The sequence below is a fragment of the Falco peregrinus genome, chromosome 10 (assembly GCF_023634155.1).
Source record: "Falco peregrinus isolate bFalPer1 chromosome 10, bFalPer1.pri, whole genome shotgun sequence".
Classification (NCBI taxonomy): domain Eukaryota; kingdom Metazoa; phylum Chordata; class Aves; order Falconiformes; family Falconidae; genus Falco; species Falco peregrinus.
The window spans coordinates 16,162,584-16,183,591 of NC_073730.1; the positions used below are offsets into that span (position 1 = coordinate 16,162,584).

The window sequence follows — 21,008 nt, forward strand, 5'->3', positions numbered from 1 at the left end:
CTTCCTGTGAAGTCCACTGCTCACAGGTATTGATCAGAAAAGAGGAGGTTATAACATTGCTGGTTTTTTTGAAGAGGCTGTGCATTCTGAGGGAATGACCAGATTTTCCTTTTGACTTTCTGTGAGAGTATTCAGAATGGTAGAGGATTTTTAGACATTATGGAGTCTGTTACCTGCTTCAGCTTCACAAATGCTGCCATCAGATTAGAATTTGACTGTATAGGAAGGAGGAGGAAAGAGCCAAAGGAGGACCTGGAGCATGTTTGTAGATGAATGCAGAATTTCTGAAGACCCAGATAAGATGTCAGCCACTACATCTCAGCAACTTTTCAGTGGAATTTGGGCATATCCTACACCAGAGCTCCTTTGAATATCTCAGATTTGGAGCACAGTTACATACAGTATTTTAACATTTTCTATTTATTTAGTGTAAGCCTAAATTTAGTAGAAACGAAATTTATTTTCCAGTTATCTTAATGCCTTGTAAGTTCTATGTGTTCTTTACTATACTTCCAATACAAGGTGGACTCACGGTTTCTTGGTACCCAAACTAATGGTTGTGAGAAGGCTTGAAAACCCCACAATATTCAGTTGCTCAGGTAGGTCAGCAACAGAAAAGTTCATGGCTACTACTTTATTGCCTTATTTCATTTATTTTATGAGGCTTTAGTAGCATTTTTTAGGTTACTTGGATAAGACATTTTACTTAATTGAAGCCTAGAGTTTATTTTGTAGGTGACACTACCTCAGAAAGCTGAGCTGATCTAACAGCTCGCTGTTGAGAAAAAATGGAGCTATCTTGCAGTCCATTTCACAGCTCTCATCCTAGTTCTGATGATGCTTATCAGTCTCTGGTAAGATTAAGAGATAGATCTTTCTGGAAGCCATTCCCAAGAACGTGAAGGACAAAGTGATAGGTAATAATGAATGTGGTTTTACCAAGAGTAAATCTTGCCTAACCAGTCTGATTTTCTTCTGCGATGACTGGATCAATGGACAAAGGGAGAGCAGTGGATGCCATTTAACTTGAGTTTAGCAAGGGCTTTAGTACAAATTCGCATAGTATTGTGATAGCCAAATAGAGGAGATAGAGGCTGCTTGAGTGGACACTAAAGTGAGTAGAAAACTGACTGAACTCTTGGGTGCAAAGGATTATGATCAGCAGTACAAAGCATAACTGGGGACCACGTATTAGTTGCAGCGGTCGTACAAGGACTGACGCTGGACTTAATACTGTTATTAATGACTTTATTAACAGCCTGAGTGACGGGATAGAGGACATTATAAGCAAGTTTGTGGAAGATACCAAATTGGAGGGAACAGTGGAGTGCAGGGCAGCTCTTCAGAGGGACCTCAGCAGGCTGGAAACACGGCTTTATAGGAACTTCATGGAGTTCAACAAAAGTAGATGCATAATACTGTGTCTGGGATGGAATAACTCCACAGGACAACACAAACTGGCCACCACCTGGCTGGCTGGAAGCTTTGTAGAAAAGGTCTTGTTGACAACATTTTGAACATGAGCCATCAATTGTGTCTGTGTAGCCAAGAAGACCAGATGCATCCTGAACTTTATTAGCAAGAGTACAGCCATCAGTTCAAGGGAAGTGATTCTTCCCTTCCAGTCAGCACTTTTGAGACTGCATCTGGAGTACTGTGTTGTCCACTTTGGGGATCCTCTTTGGAAGGAAGACATAGAGTTACTGGAGGGAGCTCAGTAAAGAGCCACCAAGTTGATTAGGAGCTGGTGCATATAACGTATGAGGAGATGCTGAGAGAGCTGGGTCTGCTTAGCCTTAAGAAAGCTAAGAGCTAGACTTCTCCGATGTGCCTAGTGGAAGCATGAGAGGCAATGGATATAAGCTGGAAAACAGGAATTCTGATTCAACATAAGAAAACAATTATTTATTGTGAAGGTAGTTAGAATGCTGGAACAAATTGCTCAGAAAGTTTGTGAAATCTCCATTTTTGGAGGTAGTTCCTGTGATCTAAAGTGGCCCTATTTTTTGAGGATTGAACTGGAGATCTTTGGAAGTCCTTTCTGATCTAAATTATTCCTCCCTTCTACAAAACATTGCCTTGCATTATCTCAAGCAGGGACAGTTGGAAAGGTCGTGTCTGATTAATTCCTTTGTAGGAGACACGTGATTTTTACCTGTTTGAAGAGCTAAGAGTCTTCAGTGCCTCAGCTTACAGGAACTACTTTAGAACTTTTCTCAGCTCATATCTTTCCTTCAAGGCCAATACTAAGCATTGTCTTAATCTATCATAACTCGTTAATGTGTTGGGAAGAAAACGGGGTAAGAATGTCAGAATGCAAATGTACAGCTGAAAATGAAGCTAAATATGTAAATTATCTTGGTACTTTTAAAACTGCCTCTTTCAGTGCACTTTTGTATCTCCCACTGCCATTTTAGGTGAAGTGATGAGCTTGTTTATGTTGCTGTTTGAGCACCAGGTAATTTTACACAATTTTATGGGCTAAAACATCTTAGAGCAGAAGGTTTTGGTGAGATTTCACAATAAAATTAAGTCCTAGGCCATCTGATAAGTTACAATTGTGCTAGTTGCACTCTAGGCTGCCAGCTTGAATTTGTGTTATATAAACAGTTTCCTGTTTACATAGGTTCCCTCTTCTTACATCACTGTTCTTGCTGCTTCAAGCCTGTCCCTATTAGTGATTTTGTGTGACTGTTTTCCTCTGTGTGACAAGGTCTAAGACCAAATTGGAAAGCCAAAAATTCTTGTACAAATGTTAACACCAGCTCATTCACTCTGGCCTGGAGCTAGTCTCTTAATCTAAACAGCAGTTTAGCAGTTTGCTTTTTATTTAAATTTTTCATTTTGTTTTTCTTCCTCTCACCCCCTGTAAGTCTGGGAAATGTTTGTAGGACCTTTCTCTTCATGTGATGAAGAACTTGGTCTAGAGCTGCATGGACAAAAATATAAAGCATGTACTTAATATTAGTCTGGATCTTCTACTCTGAGTCTATAATTGCAAAATCGTCAGTTGTCTTCCTTAAATATCTGTTCCTAACACTGTGAAGCAGATTTTAAGCTGGATGGCTTTGAGTACTGTGTTCTTAACCCAAGTAAAGCACTGATGATTAATGCTCTTGGAGAGTTCACAGCTTAGGACTACCTCCTTCCTCAAAGCACCTCTAGAGATAAGAGGAAATTAAATTTTTGTTAATTAAATGTTGGTTACTTTTGGTTTATATAGAAAAAAGCCCAGAGTCAGAAGGCTGTGTGGATCAGAAGGTCATGGAAATGGAAGAAAATGAAATCAGAACAAAGAAATCTGAAGAACCTGAAAAGCCAGAAGCAAAGACTGACAACCAGGGGGCAAAGGATGGTAAAAACAAACAATGTAAACACAAACAAGAAAAACAACCCGTCAAGCAGGGGAAGCCTAAGACAGATGTCCAGGACAAAGATGAAATTAATAGTAAGGAAAGAGAGAAATCTGAGTACTTCGGAGATACTATACTCACTGTACTTCATAACAAACTAGGCATAGGAGTGATTGGAGTCCAAGAGCCCAGTAGGCTACAGGGGATAGCATACCACTGCCAGAGCTAAGCTCAGGAGAGGCACTGACTGTCCCAGCTACCCTCTTACTGATTCCTCTACCCTCACAGTTCCTTACAATATTTTAGCCACCATGTGTAAGAGAGCTGCCTTGTAGAAGAGATCTGTAACTTGTTTTTTACTGTGCAAATGCAGGCTGTTTCTATGGCAAGTTAGTGTTCATGCTGAGGGAAGCCTCAGACACACATACATTGACTTCTTAGAATTAAAGAGAGCCATTACTTCAATAAAAATACTTATGCTGAGAGGAATGTTCTTCCCTCCTAGACACACACACACCCACACACACCCTCCCCCGCAACTTTAGTGTGTCTTGCATCTATAGGGAAAGGCAGGTTTCAAAGGGATTTATCTGAAGTGCTATGTGTCTGCAGCCTTTTCTGATGCTGACATTAGCCACCACCTAAGAATTCCTGAATGACCTGCCTTGTTTTCAATTCCTAATGTCTTCCTTTGTGGGGAGCCAGAGGAGTTTTCTGTATGTGATGCTCAGAGGAATGCATGTGGATTCTGTAGCAAAAGTAACTGCACTGACAGCTCTGAGCCCACTCCGACTCTCTTGAAAAGCTAGAGATAAAAGCTAGGGTCATGAGAACTCCTCACGTAGGCACTGAAAACATGCATTCAGGATGAATGAAAACAGGACAGGACTTCAAAAGAAGAGAGAGGCAGAGGGCAAAGGTTATTTCAGCCAGTCTTCTCCTAGTACTGCCTTATCTTTGTGGTGCTGTACTCGTCAGCTCCCAGATTCCAGCGGCTCCATGGCCAGAGGAAGGGCTTTGCCTGTCACTGCGCACAAAAAACTGCCTTCCCTTTCAGCCAGCCACACAGGAACTGGGAGACTGGAGAAGCCAGGAACAGACCTGGTATAGGTCAAGGAGAGTTTCCAAAATGGCTTCATGTAAGAGCTAGTGCTTCATATGAGAGTAATGGGATGGGAAATGGAGAGTAGTTCTAATGGCTTAACTCTATGCAGTCCAATACTAGCATGAATTAGCAGAGCAGGGAAGACACACCATAAATCTGTCCAAATTACTTCATATGCTTTAAGCAGAGCTTTCACCAAAGCCCCATCCACATCTCCCACAAATACTGCCATCTCTGAAGAAAGACCTAAAAGGCCCAAAATTGCACTGAGGGAACAGGTTCAGAATAGAGAAATATGAGTCACAAAAAAAGTGAGCTCAACCCTCCACCAGTGTCATTCAGGTGATGCAAAGCAGGTACTGAGGGAGATCATCGGAGAATTTATGTCAGAACTTGTCAGTGAGTCTTGAAGGCAAGTATGAATTATGCTTGTGATAGATACAAAACCAAGGACAGTACCTCAGTTTCCAATATATGCATAACTATCTAGCCAGACTCCATGTGAACTTTTGTGAATACAAGGATGTTTGTTGGCCCAGTAAAGTAAAAGGAAACCTAGATTTCTTCACAAAGCAAAAGAAAAGTTTGTCATAAACATAATTTTATTTAAAATAAAGCTACCCATTCTAGATAAATTATTTCAGATGCTCTGTAGTATACACAGCTCTCTCATGTATGACATATTCAGGACATTTTCCTGAGTATTGTTTATAATGTCTGTCATACAAGCCACTGATGGAGGTGGGGCTGGTTTCACCCAGATGGCATTGGCTGCTCTCCACACAGGCCTGCTGGGTACTGAACAATTTAAGTAAACTGCAGTTGCAAAACAAGCCTCCCTACAAAGCCTTGAGCATTCTGTGTAAACAAAAGTGGACAGGGTCTTTAGTTTAAGTTTCTTAACTTCCATAATTCACATTGCCCAAGGGCTTAATTTACTTCAAAGGAAGTTTGTTTTGTCTAGAAGCTGATGCAATAAAACATCCTGATGGTGCTATTTACAATAATGCATTTTTAATCTGGAGAGAAAGACATCCCGTGTAGTGCTCATGTTAGGTATTGCCTAAGTCTTGAGCTGGCCTCAGCAAGGGAGTATATTTCACCTACCAGGATTAAAGGCAAATGTTGTTTTTTTTAAAGCATCATGGTAAAAGAATGCACAGCTGGGCAAATGATTTGAATGGCAGATTTCAGCCTGGCTAGAAAGGCAACTTGCTGCTTGTTTAATGTAATCCCTCAGCCTATCTAAGTATCTACAGACAACAATCCCAAATAATCTTCCTGCTACACAATGAAAACAGAAAGCATGTTCAGCTTCACCTGATCCAATGAGTTACCTCTCCACAGACCATTACAGTTCTGGGCTCTGCTTCTCCTGTCATTGATACGTGGGTGGATCTAAATAAATTGCACTGCAGTTAGAAATCTTGCCTCAGTTTGGTACCGGTGTGTCTAGAGAACCTGGCCCTGGCATGTGGTGCTGGGTTTTACTGGGTATGTGCTGTTGCTTCTGCACTTATTGATGTGTCATCATCAGAACTGGGATTAAAACATGTGCTTTTATTCTTTTTTCATTCTTGATTTCTTGCCTTTCAAGTAAATACCTTCTTTGAGCCTGAGCCAACGGGATTGATTCCAGGAGTATGCATTCAGAACCTGGTGAAGATTTTTGCCAACAGGCCCAAGCCAGCAGTAGATGGCATGAATATCACCTTTTATGAGGGCCAGATCACAGCCTTCCTTGGTCACAATGGAGCAGGAAAGACAACCACCATGTAAGTCTGTATTTTAGAAGCAAATCCAGGGCAGTGCTCTGTTGCTGTCCTGAGGAAGTCTTCTCCACTCTTTCCTCTACCACCTCTGCAGCTAGCCTGACACGCAACATCAAGGTTCTTCCAGAAGGGAAATGCTGCCCCTAGGCAAAGAGGAGATTAACTAAAACCCTGAGAGGGAGGCAGTGGGGACACAAAACAAGTGAAAGTCTAGAGAGAAGGAAGTAATCCCCCCGCCCCCCAACCCCCGTAATTAATTTCCCATGGCCAAGTTCCCAACAGATGAAGAGGGAGAAGGATCTTCTGGCTGAAAGAGCTGAAGATTTGAAAGCTACCGCACTCCTTGTGTCCTTGGTTTCTCTGTCTGACTTGAACTCAGTCAGACTTTTTGGTCTGTGTGGAAAAGAGTACAAAATATAGGCCCTCTTTAGGCAAAATGGTTACATATATGCAAGATCCATGTCCAGAATAAAATGTTTCTCTAATCCTAGACCCCAGTGTCTCGGGAAGCTGGACTTTAGGAATGTTTAATTTGCATACATATACATTTAATTTTCATACATAGGCAGAACTTTATTTGGCAAAATAGGATCAATTGGTGAACAAAACAATTCATGAGTCTGTGACAAGTTCACCAAATGCTGAAAGAAATGAAGTGTTTCATTTTGATTTTTCCCAGCAGAACACTTTAGGTTTTTCAGTTTAAAGAGACTTTTATTTGAAACACACCTTAAATTGCCTTTTAATTTTTTTAATTGTTCTGCAAGAAATATGTTCAACCCAAAATAAAACATTCTAATCTGCTGAAATGTTTTGTAAATTTTCTATTGTTTTTCTGTTCTCTTGATAAAAATAAAAATTTCTATTGCTTTGAAATTTTCAGAACTGAAAAAAACATTCTTCATTAAAATCTAGTAACAGGTTCCACCCATTTGCAGCATAACATTTGGCCCCCTTCCATTTTACAGAAGATGAAAGTGTAGGGCATGAATCGGCATGGCTAGAGACCTCAAACCATTATTCTCTATCTCAGTCCTAGTAGGTTTCATTTTAGACACATTTGTACATGGGGGTGATGTAGTATGCTGAACTACTCTGAAACAGAGAAGCTGACTCAAACAGTTTTTTAATGCATGCCAGAACCATACAGACAGGTGTATCAAAAATTACGTTAGCAGAGCCACAAGATTCTCACTGTAGCAGAGCAAGAGTATTTTTATATAAGCTTTTAATTGGAGTTGTTTCAAGACTCATAGTAAGAAGTCATCATGCTCCATCTAGTGGAATGATGTAATGCATCTTCTGAATCTGGCACAGAAATATAGGGGAGTGGGAATTTCCTCATTTTATTTTCCCAGGTCGATACTGACAGGCCTTTTCCCACCCACCTCTGGAACTGTGCTGATTGGCGGCCTGGATATTCAGACTCACATGGACTCCATTCGGCACAGATTAGGCATGTGCCCCCAGTACAACATCTTATTCAATCAGTAAGTATCAGTCCATACTAGCTTTCAGAACAAGGGTCCCAGTCTGCATGCTTGACACATCCCCAAAGCCTGTCTTGTTTCTCTCGCTGTGCTGGCAGCAGATGTATCTCAGAGGCAATTCTCCAGCTCTTTAACGCAGACGTAGTGTAGGTGTTACCCTTCTCCAGTAGAATTCTCCTGCATCGTTTAGCTGGGAACAAAGTTTCCAAGGAAAATGGCAGTGCTCCTGGTGTTTTCTGTAGCACTGTGGGTTAGCAGGAGTTCAGGCTGGGATTCATGCACTATGATTTAGGCCTCCTAAAGCAAAAAAAACCTGAGCCAACAGCACAGTAGCAGGCTATTTCTACACCCATTATGCACTACCACCCGACCATCTACTACTACCTTCTCAGGTGATTTTCAGCTTCACTGCCATCAGTTCATGCTCATCTCAACAGCAGACTCTTTTCCTTAATGCAGCTCGTGTTAGTTCCCATTTATTCCCATAAATGGATAGCTTGAGGCCTGATATACCTGTTCCTATAGTAGCACGTTCTGCTTTGAAAAGGCAGAGAAAGAGCTTGTGACATCTGAGTGAAGTGTGTTGATACCAAAGACCTGTGATCCAGATTTAAAGCCGCTTTTCTTCCTTTAGCAAGATAAAGCTAGAATGAATTTATGGCTGCTTGGGAAAAAAATCTTGTTCATTTCAATTGCCTTGGTGCCTTTCTGTCTCATTTTGCAGCCTTACTGTAGCAGAGCACATCTTGTTTTATTCTCAGCTGAAAGGGAGATCCAGGGATGAAGCTGAGCAAGAGTTGGAAACAATGCTAGAAGACATAGGCCTCACCCACAAAAGGAATGAAGAGGCTCAGAATTTGTCAGGTGCCCACAGGATTGTTCTAAGATATTTTTTTCTGTTGCCTTTTCTTTGTCTTTAGGCAATTACTGTTTGAATAACATGTTTGAGGCCATATTCTGACATATCACTGTGCACTGGGGAGGTCTTTACTCTTGAAGAGTAAATAGGACTGTGCAAATAGTAAAGCTGGCACAACCTGTCCCTAAAGCTTGTTTCTTATAAATACACAACAAATTCAAATATACTTAAAGCTGTTATTTTTAAATGACTATATAAAAAATATAATCTATCAATGTAAGAAAAAACCAAAATACAATGTTCTATTATTTCAAGGCAAATGAAATATTATACTATCATGCTGCTCTACTGTTTCGATCAGTACTCCAAATACAATACTCTATGATTTGTCCTGATTGCAACTATAAAAGTTGGCTAGTTTCACATACCTTCCTGCTTTTGCTTCTTGTCAGAAGCAGAAAATGCAATGTGTTGATGAAAAATATGTTTAAAAAATAATAAAATTTTGAATGAGCTGTTCTGAACTTCAGGAGAAGAATGTGAGTGTTGATTTACATTGTAGAAAGATTTGTCTGAGGATGATTTTGTTTTACTTGTATCGATTTGTCCCTGCACTGAAAAGCAGTGTTGATTACATCCCTGCCACATACTCATACATCTCATCTCAGACTCCTGGATGTGTCTGTCCTCTGGTAGGTGGAATGCAAAGGAAACTGTCTGTTGCCATTGCTTTTGTGGGTGAAGCGAAAGTGGTAGTCTTGGATGAGCCCACTTCTGGAGTTGATCCATATTCCAGGCGATCTATCTGGGATCTTCTGCTGAAGTATCGCTCAGGTAACAGATCTGAGAGTGGAAATTGTTTTGTTTTTCTTTCAAAACCCGTCATAGATGCAGCATGTGCCTGCTGTCATGAGTAGTGGGATAAGAATACAAACAAACAAGATTCTTTGAACAGATACCTATGGATGTGGCAACCTGGGACCTGGCTGTGGTGCAGAAAACCCCTGCATTAATTGCCAAAAAACTAAGCACAGTTTTGAGTTCCAGAGAAATTCCATGCCTTGTACATTCCTCCTTGTTCCTTCTAGGAAGAACCATCATCCTTTCAACCCATCACATGGATGAAGCAGACATCCTTGGAGACAGAGTAGCCATCATATCCCAAGGAAGACTCTTCTGCGCAGGCTCTCCTGTATTCCTAAAGAACCGCTTTGGGTCTGGCTTCTATCTCACTCTTGTTCGCAAGATGAGAAACACCAGAACTGGAAGGGCTTCAGTAAGTATGTAGCTCCCTTCCTGCGCATGTAATCTGAAAAACAGTTATTCGTATTCATGCACTGCACCAAGGTAGAAAGCAGTTAAGTGCTGCCTGAGGCTTAAAAATGAAGAAAGCAATGAGAAAATTTGATGACACCTCAGGAAACTATATGGATACCTGAGTCTCTGTAAAAATCTTCTCTGGTTTTCTAAATATGTATTCAGCCAGACAGGTGAAAATAATAGGTGGATTTGAAGCCCTCAGTGGTTTGTAGTTCATTCTTGTCAGTTAAGCGCGTCTGAACTTTTACCAACCAAGTTGCCTTTGTCCAGATACAAGTCTTTCTGATGTTTGCCTTTGCAGTACACTGGTTGGAAACATGGTGTAGTCTAGTAACTAGCTCAGTTACTGAAGAGTAACCTGAAGAGTCTACATTAATTTGTAGCTAAACCAGCCTTGGACAGCTTGAGAAGCAGGGATCTGGATTCCTTCTGCTATTAGTAGTGCTTCTATTCTTAGTATCATGATCTGTATACTCATGGGCACTGATGATCGCATTTCCCCAGGTGTTTTGCATGCAATTTAGAACAGACAGATATGCTTTGTGCAGGTTGATTTATGTTTTCTGCGTTGCTTAATCCAGTCCTCAGATGACTTTCAGTATAACATGCTCAAGATGCTCCAGATACGACATATTTTTCACTGACTCAAGCCATTCGGAGACTGAACTACCCTTACATCCTGTTTTGCATGTATCTGAAGCACTTTTATCTTTGTATCTGTTGCTTGTCCGTGCTAGTCATTTTGTAGCTGTGGATCTCAGTGCTCCTGCTCCTGCTCCAGCTGTGCACACAGGGATAAAGAAGGAGCTCCAGAGCAGGAACTGGATGGTAAGAACTGGGATGTTTGGCATTCCAATGCATAGCTGTGTCTCCAGTTATGCTGCAATCTCATCTTACAGATCAGTGTTGCTGAGGCCCACTTTTTCAGTACTTGTGTCATGTCTGACATCTGTATTGTATTGTAACATAAATTTAATAAGGTTTCTTTGTGCTTTTGATTACCATTGCCCCTTTTTGATGTATATGTGGTCTCAGGCACAGGTGATGAATTGGAAGTTTGTGTGCTTTAGAAGTGCAGACTGAGTTTTAACTACTCTGTACCAAAATTTGTAATTTGTTAATGAAAACTGAAACATATCTAAAGCAAAGGAAATTGGCTTTCTCAGAAAAAATGTTTTGGCTTTTCTACATAATTGAAGAACTGAAGTAGATATTCCTGATGATTTTGTTGTGCATTATTAACAGACCTGAAATAGTTTCCTGCTACATAGTTCCAGAGCACGATTAACAATATAGCCCAGTCTAGTACAGAATTAACTGAGATATTTGTGAGTTATGTAATATAACAGTCCCCTTTTGTATAGTGCAAACAACAGCTTTTGAAATCGTGCTTAAATATTCATTCTTTAAACACTGTTTTGACTTTTCACAGGAGATCTGAACGAGCTAGCAGAAGTTATTCATCATCATATCCCAGAAGCAAAATTAATTGAAAGCATTGGACAAGAACTCATTTACCTTTTGCCCAATAAACACTTTAAACAGAGATCTTATGCCAGTCTCTTCAGAGAACTGGAGGAAACATTGGATGACCTTGGACTCAGCAGTTTTGGAGTTTCAGACACACCGCTTGAAGAGGTAAGAGACAAACTAAAATACCTGCTGATCACCATCAGTCCCCAAAATGTTTTCTGAGACAGTTCCTGTTCTTAAATTTTTAATCATCCTAATTCCTAATGTTCCCTTCAAAACCTAGTCACATATGCTGTGGCACACTCAGAAAGTCTTTGGGATGGGCATAGAGAAAGGATCCAAGCCTTACCTCATGTTAGCCTTGTGGTGAATCACTCATTAGACTGAAATCTGTCTGTCTTTGTATCTTAGTTTGTTCCTTTCTTTATTTTTTGAGCTATTTCATAAGAGACCTCGGGTTCTGTAATAAGCAAGAATACTGAAAAGGTATCTAAATTTTTCCTGTTACATCAAAGGATAGTGTTCCAGAGGTCAGGTTATTGTACCTGTTCTTTTCCTAACCATGAGATGTGTTTGTCTGTGGCAGGTTTTCCTAAAGGTCACAGCAGAAGCTGACCCTGGAGTGCCAAAAGCAGGTATAGATCCATGAATCAGCATTTGATAAACAGTGTTTGATAAACTTTTCTTGGGACTGTTCTGTATTCTGAAAGCCATGTAAAGAGGAGTCTCAGAACTTTCGGTCTTTGTATGGTGGTTTTGCCAAAAAAAATTTGGTCAGCAAATACCTGTTTTCAGGGCCTGACATGATATCTCAGAAACAAGATGAAGTCAGCAGAAAGACTTTTATTTAGAATGGATAAGGCTCTTAACTCTTTAAATAAAAGTGGAGTGTCAAGCCCCCAAATGCCAATGGTTTTAGTAATTTTTATGAAAAGTACCTTGCTGACCATTAGTCCATAGTCTACATACACGATTCACTTGTTCATCCTGCTGGAGTAAGAGGAGTGTTAACTTATATGATGCCACTAGCAGATACAGACACAGTGCAACACTTGTAAGTAAAGCAATCTGGTGATGTGATATATTCAGTTGGTAAAATCTGGAGATCATGAAAATGTTTGTGCTACCTTCGCGTGTGGAAGATAAAGTGTCTTCTCCGCCCTTTTTCATCTTTACCTAGAAGACACTAAAGAAAATGGTTCTACTCTTGATAAAACTTCTGCTGAGGACAAACCAGCTGAACAAACTGCTCTGAAAACTAATGGCACTTCTCGAATGCCAGTAGGCATAGCTGGAGATCAAAATGAAGGCAAAGGGTCCCGGCAGTATAAAGGTTTTCAGCTTGTACATCAGCAGATCAAAGCACTGCTTATCAAACGGTTCCACCATGCGTCCCGCAGCCACAAGGACTTCCTAGCCCAGGTATTGACTGATGTTTGCTGTTTTTGATGGTTTCCTACAACATTCTCAACACTGTCTTTCCCAACAATGTCTCTATGCAAAGCAACAGGGGTGCTGCAAATGGGTAACGATGTCCCTGACTGTTCTAATTATGATTCCAGCTCTTCTGCTTCTTATGCTGTTTCTTTCTGCCTAGAGTCTATCACTCCACCAAGTTCACTATTCAGTCACTACTAGTCCAGCATTTTTATTTCTAACATAATACACTTCTGTGACAACCAGAATCTTAACTGAAAGCACTGAATTGTAAATTGTTGGTGTTCATGAGCTAAACCAGCTCTGACCTGTGTGCTCCTGTTGTTCCTCCTTCGTTTATATATATTATGAGGTGTGTACAGTGTCACTTCATATATCTAATAACCATGTGGTTTTTTCATGTTCCCTGCAGACTGTTCTCCCTGGTAGTTTTGTGTTGCTGTCTTTAATACTTACAGTAATTATTCCTCCATTTGGAGAATATCCTGCCTTAACCTTGCACCCTTGGATCTATGGACAACAGTTTACTTTCTTCAGGTAAGAGGAATCACTGAGTAAAAGCACATCTGTCATATATACACCCTTTTCTCCCTATTTTTTAAGATCATGGGCCCCTGTCTTACTGTACTCACTTGGTGTGGTGTAAAAAAGGATTAACTCCACTGGAATCAGCAGATTTAAAACAGCGTGAAACTGGTGCAAGTTGAGAATACAGCTGCTAGTATGTCTAACCAATAGTCCTTCATATATCTTGCTACCTTTAGGACTCTTCTCTTCCTACCTGAATTCATGACTTCAACACTTACAGAGTTACATACACTACCTAACAGCAGATCCAGGGCAGTGAGAAATCTGACTGTTTCTGATACACTGTTGAACTACTCCTGTAATCATAATCTTAGAGAACAATATGATTCAAATGATTCAAGCCTATCTGCAGACCTGTGGTAGATATATTTATACTTACTATTCGGACAAAGTTATGGAAACAGGGTGAAAGCAGAGCTCAAGTGTTATTAATGCTGCTGCTTAACAGTTTCTCCCCTCACAGTATCCTTTGACTGGGTCAGAATTTTTTTCACAATTCCTCTGTGCTCTCCTGAACACCTGCTTCACCTTCACTTCCACATATTCCAAAGCTGAACTTGGGCCAAGTCAAAACATGCAGTGCAGAGGAAATATATAAAAAATGTTTAAGTCTTCGATCACAACTAGCAGAAAGCAGCAAAACTGAAGGCAGTAATTTTGAAGCATTTTCCTCGAGTTTCATATAGAAAATGGACATGAAACTTTAATTTAATATACACCTGGTAGTGTGTGGAGCAGATCCTGATATTTTTATTTGTATAACACTTGTCACTAGCAACAGTCTGTAGTCTAATGTTATTAGGTTGTTAGTTGCAGACACTTCACTATTAGCAGATTTGTCTCTTTGGCCTCAGCAACTGAAAATGCAGAATATGTTTTTCATCTTCTAATTACTGAGTGTGACAGGGCCGAGAGGGTAGAAATGTGGATTCAAGCCTTTTTGGAGAGTATTGCTATAGGACTATTTCAGAAGTCATGCTTTAATATTTGGAGAAACAGGTTTTAGCCTGCTCACTTTCTTGGAAGATTCTGGGGTTTTGCATAAATAAATAATTTCATTATCAGCATTTGTAGGGATGCAGTTGCTTCTGCCATATGGCTGTCCTTCACCAGTTGCTATGTGTATTCCAGTAGAATAGTTTGAAAGAAAATTTGATAGAGAAAGTCCTATCTTATTCCCTTAGCAATGAGCGTCCCGGCAGTGAGCAGATGGTCTCCCTCATTAATGCTTTCTTGAATAAACCAGGATTTGGAAATCGCTGCATGAAGAATCAGCCTCTTCCGTAAGTTGCTAGCTAATCTCTCTTGAACAAGATTCTAGCAGGATATTACTAGTGGAACTTGAGTAGTGAAACAAGTATGAATTGTCTTGACTTTTCACTAGAACCAATGCTTCAGATAGATGGTTGGCAATAATATCTAATACGGGGTCAAAAGTAACAAACAAACAGCAAGTGCCAGGGAATTAAGAAAGATTCATAGTGCTCAATGTGCCTAGCTGGAAACCAGCTCATGTAGCCTTGTATTGAGCATTTAGCAACGTTGAAATTTATGTCAGTAGGCCAGTGGGCTCAGATCCAAATCTTCACAGCTTCTCTGGCATTTCCCACGTGAGTCCCCTCATGTTCCTCCTGTTCCCCCTGGTGTGTTTGGAAGCAGTAGCTTCAGCAGGTGCTCAGATTGTGTAGTAGCAATAGAACAGTCTCCACAATTTGAAGCTATTCTCACTGTGAAGTGAGGGAAGTGTTACTAGAGTTCTTTAACATTTGTTGTCCTACCTGTTTACCCTGCTCGTGAGTCGTGCTTTGGAGGCATTTGTCACTGGCTTGCTATGCTTTGCCACTTGCTCCTTTTCTCCTGCCTCTCTCCTAGTCAAGATATCCAGCAGCTTGACTCTTCTGGCTGTCTTCTCCTCTCCTCTCTCTTCCGATTCCTCTCCTCTGCCTGCTACAGCAGGAGCAAAGAGGAAAGTTTTAAAAATAGAGAAAAGATACTGCATGAGCAAGGAGAAGGGTAGTTTCTTTACAAAGATGTGTCTCCACTGCAGATTTTGTATGTACCGATGGGTCTAACACAGTCCCCTTGTTCCTTCAGTGTCCTATCTGTAAGCTGAAGACAGTGAACTTGGCAGAGATGTAGGGGGAGATTATATTTGTTCATGTTTACCAAGTACTTTAAAATGTTCTTATTATTCATAACTCACAGGATGAGGGCTGAGAGGAGAATATCTGTTGAAAGCATTGTGATTTTGTGGATTTGTGAGCTCTCATGAACTGTATATCTGCACAGTTTAAGGAATCTGTTCTTCTACACAGAAACTACCCATGCAATAATATGCCAACTGCCTGGAACACACCTTCTGTTCATCCTAACCTAAGCAGGCTCCTGCTGAGCCAAAAGTGGAGCCCTGAGAATCCATCACCTTCCTGCAAGTGCAGCACTGACAAGAAACTCACTATGCTGCCAGAATGCCCTGCAGGCGCAGGAGGCCTCCCACCACCACAGGTTGTGTCCTTGTGCCATAAATCTTTGTAGAAAAGTTTCATGGCAAGTGCTGGAGGAGGGATTAGTGTGCAAGTACCTTGCCATGCCAATATACGTGAAAAGAGCTGAGTATATTTCCAAGGGAACAAGAATTGCTGGAATTTGGAATTAAATTTCAAAGGTATTGGAAAAGCTTGCACATCTAAATGAAATGTGATTACTATTTTCATCCAAATTACAAACTTTTCATATAGAAGAAAATCACAAAAAAAAATCAACAATTTATCAAATTATTTATTTATTTATTTTTGCCTCAGAGAACAATTCTATTTGCAAGATTGCCTTTCTTTAAAGAAGGGAAGAGAAGAAGGGAGAAAGAAGAAAGGAAGGAAAGAAAAAATGTCATTAATTGAAAAACATGGAAAAAATTGGAAAAATTAATATTGAGTCAACCCCAAATAATCATTTTTTTACATGCCTTTTGGTTCCATTTTTAGAAAGAAAATTCTAAGCAATCCTAATGAGTGTTCGTTAGATGTGCATGAAGATGAGTAGTTTAATAACCACTGATGCTATATGAAGAGATGAGACCTACATTCCCACCTGCTTCTATTGATGAATAATCTTAGTAGTGCCCTTTATAAAATGTGCTTGCTCTTTTGAGGAGCTAAGGACAATTGTAGCCTGTTAGTATTTACATTTTCTAAATGTTTTTCTAACAAGTTAAAGAAAATGGAACTACAGCCACTCTCAGAGTAATTAGCTGGCTAATTTCATGTGTCACCATGCACCCCATTCAACTTAAATATTCCTGTTTGGCAGACTGCACACAACAGCCAAATGACTAAAGTCATTCTAGTTTTACCACTAATGTCACAAGCTTGATAAATTTCTGAAGCCAAATCTATGACACAATCTCTTAAAAACACTGATTCTCCTTGCTTTGGTTTATCTACCACTATTCGCAAAACAACAAAGAAAAGTTGTTTACGTATCTCTAGAATTCCTGTCTATGAAGCAAAAAAAGAAATAATAAAGAGATTATAGTCTGATGTTATTCACAGCATCCCAAGTTATTTCTCATTTCCAAGTAATTCCGATCCAACAGACAGCCAAAGTTGAATTTTGCTAATTGCATGCTAGTGTATTTGAGAGGGAAATTTAGTCTAAAACTTCAAATCCAAGTAGGATGCAAAATTAATTTTTTGTTTGTTTGTTTGTGGAGATTCTAGTAGTCTAAGGGAAATGTCTTTATCATAATATTATCCTGATAATTTTGCAGGATATGATAATTTTATATAACTTTTCAGGAAGAAACACATTTAAGTCTCCAGGGAAGTAAATAATAGTGAAGTATGTCTGAGCATAGACAGCTTATTTAATGAAGGCACTATGATGCTACGTCTTCCTGTGTATTGTCAAGAATCGGCTCAACTTCTGTCATCCGGTACTGCCTCTCTGTGGACAAATGTAGGAACTTCTGGAAAGTTCATTAGCCTTACTTTCTAGGTCGTTTCAGGTTGCAAGCTTTGCCCTCTGAAACCGCCCGGGAACCTTTTAAAGTATATTCTTCCTTGGGATAAACTCAGCAAGTTTGAGCTTTTGCATTTCACGGGACCCTGTGTTTGCAAAAAGCTCACAAAGGTGTCATAAGGCATGGTTTTCATTCAAAGCATCTAATTTGCTAGTGAAGGTGAAGTTTTCATGTTAATTTTTACTTCAACTTGCTAAATCATAGAAAACTACCTTATCTTCACTGTGAAAGAAGGAAGCTTTTCAAATAAATTGAGGTCCCAGTGAAGATAAGGTAGTTTTCTATGATTTACAACTTGAGGTAAAAATTTGGGGCAAGTTTCAGAGTAAAGTGCAGCTGTTTTGTGTCAGACATCACAGACTTCTGTGATTTCATGATTTCTTCTGAAATCTCAGTAAAATAATGAATTTTGGGCTAGAAAATGAATGACCCACTATCAGCAACAGTATGAACCTAAGCAATTCCTCTAAGTCAAAACTATTTTTGCTGTTTTACTGAGACTTACTTAATAGCTTTAGAGACTGTAAAGTTTACTGTGATTGATTAGGTTTTCTTTTCTTTCCAGAGAGTACAGCACAGCACAGAAATTCTTCAAGACCTGACCCACAGAAATATTTCAGATTTTCTGGTGAAAACATATCCCACTTTGATAAAAGGGAGGTAGGGATGAATCTCTGTTTTTTCAGATGTGGTATTTTGTATCTGGCCTTTACATTCTTATTTAATAATAACACAGCACCTGATTTGCCACAGTATTGCATAGACTTGAGCATCATGTCCATATTACTGATGTAAGGAGATGCCCATTTTAGAGGAGTTAAATTGTTTTAATTATACTTATTTGTATAATTGGCTACTCCTTTATAGGCAGAGCTAAGCTGCAGCGGTGATGGAATGCCATCTTAATGGTAACTGTCAGTGGTGAGAAAACTGATGCCTCTGCACAGCATGGGGAACTGCCTTGCAGAGATACCAGTTTGCGTCCCTGAAGGACTGTTAGCCACACCAGCATGACTATCTGCCTCTGTTAATTATCACTTGCTTCCCAGAAGTGCTGAAGAGCCAAAGGAGAAGGACTGTTAGCCACACCAGCATGACTATCTGCCTCTGTTAACTATCACTTGCTTCCCAGAAGTGCTGAAGAGCCAAAGGACAGTGTTACATAGATACATCTATCGTACTGATAGCTTCTCAGCTTTCCTGAGTGTTGTGCCTAGTAATTAGCTATGCAGTGTCCATCGCCTGTTATTTCTGATTCAGACCTTGCCACCTTTTCAATTCCCAGCAGAGTTCTTGAAATTTCTGTTGTATTAGCTATGTGCTGGCTGCCTTTGACTGATTCCTCTTAGCATATGTCATAATTGCTTTAGATACATCTTTTAAAACCAATTCATTACGGATTTAGGATAAAGCCAGTATGTGTCACTTCAGAAATCTTCCTTATCTCTGTATGAGCTGGAGGTGAATCATGTTGGAAACCAAAGCAAAACAAAAAAAATCCAAAAACCCACTGCAGGGAATACCAGAAGTCCTGACAACCCCACAACTTAAAGTAATAGGCAGCAATTAAAAAAAGAAAGACAATACAAAGGGGGCGAGGGGGGGAAGCTGTCTGGGGGGAACTGGAGATCTGCAAAGTATAGGAATTCACCTTTAATTCACCTTTAATTTCCATTTAAGCCTGACAATACCATTGACTTTGGTTCAGTGCATTAAAAAACAGGATTCTCTTTGTCTGTTTCAGCTTGAAGAGCAAATACTGGGTCAATGAAAGAAGGTAAGAAACTAGTTCATAGATTATGGTTGTAAATAAAAGGAACAAGGAATTTGTGTTTAACCATGGAGCTTCACAATGTTTCTCTGAATGGACAAGGGGAATTGTGGCAGATAGTATATAACAAAGTGATTGCTTTAGTGGGAAATAGGTTGGGAGTCAGCAAGGGTTTTATAAAGACAAGGGGTTATATTCGTTTGGACTAATCCCACAAGGATGAAGGTCAGAGGCACACAATGGAACTGTCACAGTTTTATTATCTACAAGAGTCAGACTAATGGGGTCTGAGTGATGGAAAGTTACAATACAATACTGCACTACATTGCAATAGTGCTCTGATGCAGCTCTTTCAAAGTGGAGCAGAAAAATATGAGCCTTCCAAAACAAGGACACGAGTAAGATGAGACCTAGACACTAGCCTATGAAATATAGAAGTAACAATAACAACTCCTCATCCCTGCTCTGAATATGTACAGTAGTTATAAAACAGACTCCACTAGTACTCCACGCTTATGTAGAGGCATCAGCTAATGCCAGTGTGATGGTCTACACTGTAGATACAAAGCTTAGAAAGGTGACTAATTAGCCTTGAGGAACATACTTAGTTTTTCATCAGCAGTAGGAATTCACTTCGAAGGTAGTAGACAGATGACTGGTTCCTTCATAGAATATCTGCTTGTTCATGTGCAGACATTACTTTCTATGGGATTAGACTTTGGTTCACCTTGTGCAATAGTATTTATCATTATGGAGTATTGGCTGGCACCAGCATAGGTGAATCCCTGCTCCTTTCAGGGCAACTGAAATTTTAACTGAGGTCCATGCTGTCCTCAGTCCTTCATGCTGTCCAAACAGTTATAAGTCAATTATCTTGATTTAAAGATTTTGCACCATAGAAATAACTGTTTTCTCCAAATCTTTTATCTAAATAATAATTTTCTCAGAATCGTAGCATGAACCTCTCAGAAACTGATAGAACTATTATTTGTAAGCCCTATAAAGACCTAATACAACTTGTTAGAAAAGAGCGGAGAGTTATACATTAGTTATATGATATATAGAAATCAAACCTACATTAAGTGGATCAATGTACAGATTTTTGTGTCTGTGGTAAAGTGACTGATGATACTGTTTTCTTGTTAGATACGGAGGAATTTCTACAGGAGGAAGGCTCCCAGTCCTTCATGTTTCTGGAGATCAAGTTGTCAATTTTTTAAGTGATCTTGGCCGAATGATGAATGTGACAGGAGTAAGCAAGATAGTTTTGGGGTTTTTTTGGTCCCCTTAGTAAAGAATTGTTACAAAGCTGAAAACTTGCAGCACCAGATTGCACCCAGACAGTTGATCTTTAGCCTTTTCTTTTTTATTCTAGGGACAAACTTCACTGGCTGCTGCTAAAGAAATTTCTAATTTCCTTAAATACATGGAAACTGAAGATAATATTAAGGTATTTTCTGGAAGTAGTCTGCTAACTCATAGTCCTTTCTGTCATAGACTTTGAGTTGTGACATTATTGGTAGTGGCATTCTTGGATGCAAGAGGAGCTGAAATACTAATGATAAGTAAGAAGGGATACAGTGATAATGTCAAGTTATTTCTAATGTGAGATTTTTTAACCATGTTCTTAGTACTTCTTGCTGTCCTAAATACTTCCGAGTAGGACACATTCTGTTAAATTTTAAAATGTGCTTCTACAAAATCCCTTGACAGGGGCTGTGAGCTCCTCCTGCTGGACTGTGCCTAGAAGCTATGAATTCCTGGTGGTGCATTCTTCCCTGCTGACAATGCCCACCAAAGTAGATAAAAGGCAGCCAAGTTT

At 39.7% G+C, this 21,008-nt stretch overlaps 1 protein-coding gene across 5 annotated transcripts in view; it reads left to right on the forward strand.

Annotated features, from left to right (window-relative positions):
- The window catches only part of ABCA4 (ATP binding cassette subfamily A member 4), an 84,592-nt gene that overhangs the window by 49,043 nt on the left and 14,541 nt on the right, over positions 1–21,008 (forward strand). For 3 of the 5 annotated variants that reach the window (XR_008749032.1, XM_027786533.2, XM_027786534.2), the window contains 17 exons: positions 3,224–3,448; positions 6,056–6,233; positions 7,589–7,720; positions 8,445–8,584; positions 9,276–9,413; positions 9,668–9,855; positions 10,637–10,727; positions 11,332–11,537; positions 11,959–12,007; positions 12,553–12,794; positions 13,222–13,346; positions 14,582–14,680; positions 15,713–15,902; positions 17,981–18,075; positions 19,160–19,192; positions 20,333–20,438; positions 20,562–20,636. Coding sequence is in view for 4 of the 5 variants with exons in the window: in XM_027786533.2 (XP_027642334.2) it covers positions 3,224–3,448; positions 6,056–6,233; positions 7,589–7,720; positions 8,445–8,584; positions 9,276–9,413; positions 9,668–9,855; positions 10,637–10,727; positions 11,332–11,537; positions 11,959–12,007; positions 12,553–12,794; positions 13,222–13,346; positions 14,582–14,680; positions 15,713–15,902; positions 17,981–18,075; positions 19,160–19,192; positions 20,333–20,438; positions 20,562–20,636 (2,312 nt within the window). In the remaining variant the exon portion in view is untranslated. The remainder of the gene's footprint in view (positions 1–3,223; positions 3,449–6,055; positions 6,234–7,588; positions 7,721–8,444; positions 8,585–9,275; positions 9,414–9,667; positions 9,856–10,636; positions 10,728–11,331; positions 11,538–11,958; positions 12,008–12,552; positions 12,795–13,221; positions 13,347–14,581; positions 14,681–15,712; positions 15,903–17,980; positions 18,076–19,159; positions 19,193–20,332; positions 20,439–20,561; positions 20,637–21,008) is intronic. The other 2 variants (XM_027786535.2, XM_027786536.2) reach the window with 2 other exon arrangements.